The 4,841-nt window shown below is 39.9% G+C and overlaps 1 protein-coding gene across 1 annotated transcript in view; it reads right to left on the reverse strand.

Moving 5' to 3' along the window:
• The window catches only part of rab11fip4a (RAB11 family interacting protein 4 (class II) a), a 22,262-nt gene continuing 17,421 nt past the window's right edge, over nt 1-4,841 (reverse strand). The window contains exons 13-16 of the mRNA XM_017438851.3: nt 4,585-4,722; nt 4,345-4,491; nt 2,700-2,843; nt 1-2,302 (exon numbers count right to left, since the gene is read on the reverse strand). Of these exons, the coding sequence (XP_017294340.1) occupies nt 2,186-2,302; nt 2,700-2,843; nt 4,345-4,491; nt 4,585-4,722 (546 nt within the window). The 3' untranslated portion in view covers nt 1-2,185. The remainder of the gene's footprint in view (nt 2,303-2,699; nt 2,844-4,344; nt 4,492-4,584; nt 4,723-4,841) is intronic.

Here is a 4,841-nt window from a genome sequence, read left to right on the forward strand (position 1 = left end):
TGTGATAATAATCAGCTTTATTTACAAATCTAGCTGCAGTCATAGATTCAGGTGAGATACACAGAAAAGAAGGTTATATCCATTGTGTTTAATACGCTCACTCCACACTGAGTCTAAATGCTAAAACAGGGTTTGTAATAAGTGGACTGACTTTCACAAAAACAGGGTAACATGATTCTGTACAACACTTACAAAATATTTAGTCACAAATACTCAAATCTAAGTGAAATAACCTCATTGTTTTGTTGTACTTTAGTGTAAAAACACAAACCCCACAGAGGAAACACAATCAGAAGGTGAACAGGCTGCGAAGGGGAAAATGATTTTCATTTTTTACACAGTGTAGTGCATTTTGTGAGCATTTAACACTGTTCTGTGGAGAAAAAAAAAGGATTTGGATTCAATATTTTATGAGTTAGTTGAAGTGAGGATAATTTGCAACATGAGCACAAAAAAGAAAAACAGTTCCCTCAGTTTTAGGCCACAGCACAGTGAGACTACAGCTGTTGAGTCTGCTGAAATACCAACAACGGGGAGTTTGTCGTCTTTTCGCTGATGGTTCTTTCAAAGGAACAAAACAAACTCGTCTACAAGGGATCTGGAAACAATCAGAGAGCAGTAGTGCTTCAAAAAGACCCACTGAAATGTGCTTCATTATCAGTACAGAGAGTTTTTATTCAAATGCCTTTGCATCCATATTGTTTAATTTTGTTTTTTTCTTTACATCCAGTCAGGCCCATCAGATCCACATGAGAACATGGCATGGACTGTTTGATTAGTTATGAGTTATGGAGGACTGAAAGTAATAAATGACCAACAAATACAACAAAATTAATTTAAAAAACAAGCTTTTTAGACAATAATACTGTATGAAATGGGAAATAACTTGATATTTGTATTTTATTTTTAACAGTAATAATTTAATGATAAAAGATGTTTTTCTAAGGTCATTATTATGAAACATCTCAAATTTATAACTTAGCGTCTTTTTATTATGAGACGCCAAGTTATATTTTTGAGATATTACTTTGCAATTAAGACTTAAAGGATCTTTTTTTGTTCGAGTGGCAGAAATTGGCTTCCATCAGGTATCATTTGTTATTTGTTTAATTTATCATTTAATTTCCAATCTTATTTTTATTTATTCAGTTCCTTATTATTTATTTTGTTCATTTTTGATAAAGATATTTATGTATCATTTTCCCTTTCTTATTTCTGTGCAGTTATTTATTAGTACTGTATTTTTTTAAATGTCTTTTTTTGTCATCAATCCTCCATAATAATTAAGACTCGTGTCCTTCAGTTGTTATTTGTGACTAATTTTGTCTGTAAAATAGAGATTTGTCACATGATCTTAGTGATTGGCACTTTTTATACCTTTATAAACCCTTTTAGGTAAAAGTCTTTACTACACATATGAATCATTTCTTAAAGGCTCATCCAGTTATTGATCTGAAAATTAACACTAAATAAAATCTATAATGTTTATTTATCATGTAAACATTCATGTGTGGTAAAACAATCACATGACCACAGTCAGAAAAAAGAACGGGTTTCTCCTAAAAGTCTCAGTGTGACACATTTAGTACGTAAAGATGCTTTGACTCTATTTTACATTCTTTATTTAAAAAAGTATTTCTTGCTTTGCTGTAGAACTCCATCGAGTCAAAACTATAATCTGTAATCAGCTCTTTTTTAAGTAGGAGCCACACAACAGAGTCTGAGGAAGAGCTTTTATCCAACTATAAGATAATGTTTGTAATCAGCTTTTGGTTAACATAAACCTCATTATTTTCTGTGGATTGGTCCTGTTGTAATCAGACTGCTAACCTGACTTTTGGATCTCTATTTTAGAAATATTTAAATGAAACTTTGAAGCAGATTTTATAGTTCAGTGAGAAAACAAAGAAGTGTCAACAAAGGTAACTGCAGGATCCTAAAAGTACATCAACTAAACATTTTCTGCATTTTTAGCAGCATATTAAATGACTGTGCAGCAGAATGACTTGGACAGAAGTCACTCAAAGCGTGACAGGAAACACCAGTGATGATCCTAAAACTACTTAAAGTTACTCAGCAGCACTAAACGGATCCACCAGCATCAGTTTCGCTTCTTGGCAAACAATAAACTAATGGCACCTAGCAGAATTACACCGGTACAGATCAAACTCTGAGTGTGTGGCGTTCAGTTCTTAATCTCCAGGATGGAAGGATTGTGGTCCAGAATGGCCAGGATTATTTTGTCCATGTACTGCCTCAGACGCAGGTTGATCTCCTCCTGCTCTTTCAGGGCGTCCACCAGCTGAGGAAAAAAACAAAACAAAAAAAAAGCATGTCAAAAAATCCGCCCATTCATTTCCTTTACCCGCTTGTTCTTTTTCAGGGTTGCAGGGAGATGGTGTCCGTCTCCACTACTGTGTGAGAGGAGGGGGACGCCCTGGGCAGGTCTCCAGTCCATCACAGGGACACATGGAGACAAACAACCATTCACACTCTCACTCACACTTAGGGACGATTTTAGAGTTACAAGGTAACCCAACATGCAATTTTTTTGGTCTGTTGGAGGAAACCAGAGTACCTGGAGTAAACTCCACCCAGAAACGCTGGGAAGTGAACCTGCAACCTTCTTGCTGTGAGACGACAGTAAAACAGAACAAATAAGAATGATTTTGTCTGTCCAGCAGTGCACTGAGACTAACCTCATCCCTGGAAGCGTTGTCGATCTCAGCAGCGAGGCACTGCGCCTTGGTGTGGCAGGAAAACAAGTTCTTGGCCTCGTACAAACTCAGACTGAGAATCTGAGCGTTCAGGTCATCGTTCTGGTCCCGCAGCTTATAGTTCTCCTAAACAAGCACACTGAAAATCACCTAACTGGAAAAGATGTATAGAACATTTTCACAAAAAATGTGTGAGCACAATGTCTATCATGGACAGATGGATGGATGGATGACGGTGTAACAGTTTGTCTGAAGTTTCTCCACATTAAACAGTTGTTTTGTTTGTTTTGGAGGAATGAAAGATGTAAAGATGAAACTGTGCGACAGCTGATTGTCGTCTCGTATTTAAGTGACAGAATCTGTCCCACCTTGACCCATTTTATCACAGTTTTAATCTTTGCTTTTTTCCCCATCACACATGTGAGCACACACATGTGGAGCAGAGGGCTGCCATGTAAGGAGCAGCTGGATGGTTAAGGGCCTTGCTCAAAGGCCCACAATGGGGCAAATGAGGGTGGAGGGAGATCTGGGAGCCCTCATTTTGTGGCGGTCTGGGGATTCAAACCCGTGACTTCCCAATCAAAGGCTTGTCTCTCCAACCTCTGCACCATCACTCCCCCTTACTGGCCCCATGCGTGGGTGGATGACATTGCAGTATGTACACTCCCACCTACACAGCAGTGGTGTCAATGTGAAAAAAGTAGTTTTCTTTATTGCTTTTGAATGGTATTTTTTTTATTGCTTTTGACACCATTCAGTCTATCCTGCTGAGTGAGCAGCTCAGGATGGGTGTAGGTATAACTACTTCCTTCTGGGCTGTCTTTTTATCCATCAGACAGGCCAGTTTTAACTCTTAGCTCCTTGTGTTTTCAGATTTCTCTGCATGTTTGTGGCATTTTTAGGGTTCTGCTTTCCGTGTTCCCAGCCTTGGTGTTCGCTCAGCTCCTCAGTCTTGCTGTGTGTTTGGGGGATTCCTCTTGAGGAGGAAAAGCTCTTTATCAACATCTGGGGTGAGGAAGATGGAGTTGTGGACATTGGCACATGATCTGGCGTTGAACCGGACAACAGACTGGATACAGGACCAACAATGGTGCTGTCTAAAAGAGGAACAGACCAAGGCTCTGTCTACACTCTGAATATTCTGCTGTATTTGCATCTCTCCTCCACATCCAAATGGCTGTTTGATAGAAAAAAAAAACTGAGGTTAAAGAAAATGTCAGGATTTGAATTTAAGCTTGGACCCACAGATGCAGGCTCACACCAGGACCCGATAAGAAGAAACACAACTTAATTATAAAAATACAAAACAATATGTGGGCGTGGCAGCAACAAAATGACAAACACTAGGTGAGCTAAATATAATGAGGAGGATACAGAGAACAGGCAAGGAGGAAGGCCAGGAACAAACCAGTATGGTAGAGTGAAGATGGTGTAAAACCAGGACTATAGGTACTGAGTGAGTAGTGAGGAAAGTGTCTCATCCTGGTCCTGTATGGCCACTATCCTGCATGTTTTAGTTGTTTCTCTGCGTTGACACACCTGATTTGAATGACTGAGCGATTAACAGGCTTCTGCAGAACTTAAAGACCTGCTGTGTTTATCATTGAGGTATGTTTAGTGTATAGACCTGTTTTAGCCTCTTGACTTCATGCTCCATTTCCATCTCCCTGGTTTTTGCGTTAAACTCAGACAGCCCCTTGCCTTTCCCAGGATGCTCCATTTCCAACTTGAACAACTGCAGATATTCCAGTTCCCGGCGGAGGTCGTCAATCAGCTAAAATACAAAGAGAGAGAAAGTCAAGGTCTGCTAGAGATTTAGAGTTTATGTTCACAGTCTTTGCCAGTTGTTAGAGAACGGCGACGTCACCTCCTGCATGGACTCTTTTTCCTTCTGAAACTCATGACGGTTATGCCAGAGTTTGTCCATTATTGTTCTGTAGAGGTCCATCTCATCTTTCAGCCTCAGACTGGTGTCCTCCAGCTTGTCGGTCATTCTCTGCTTCTCCTGCAGAACACAGAAGAAGGGAAGGTTGTGACCAGAGCGCAGTTAGCGTACCGTGCCCTCTTCCATTAAATAGGGGTGTGTGTGTGTGTGTGTGTGTGTGTGTGGGGGGGTGGGGGGTG

Source organism: Kryptolebias marmoratus, linkage group LG12, assembly GCF_001649575.2.
Source record: "Kryptolebias marmoratus isolate JLee-2015 linkage group LG12, ASM164957v2, whole genome shotgun sequence".
Classification (NCBI taxonomy): domain Eukaryota; kingdom Metazoa; phylum Chordata; class Actinopteri; order Cyprinodontiformes; family Rivulidae; genus Kryptolebias; species Kryptolebias marmoratus.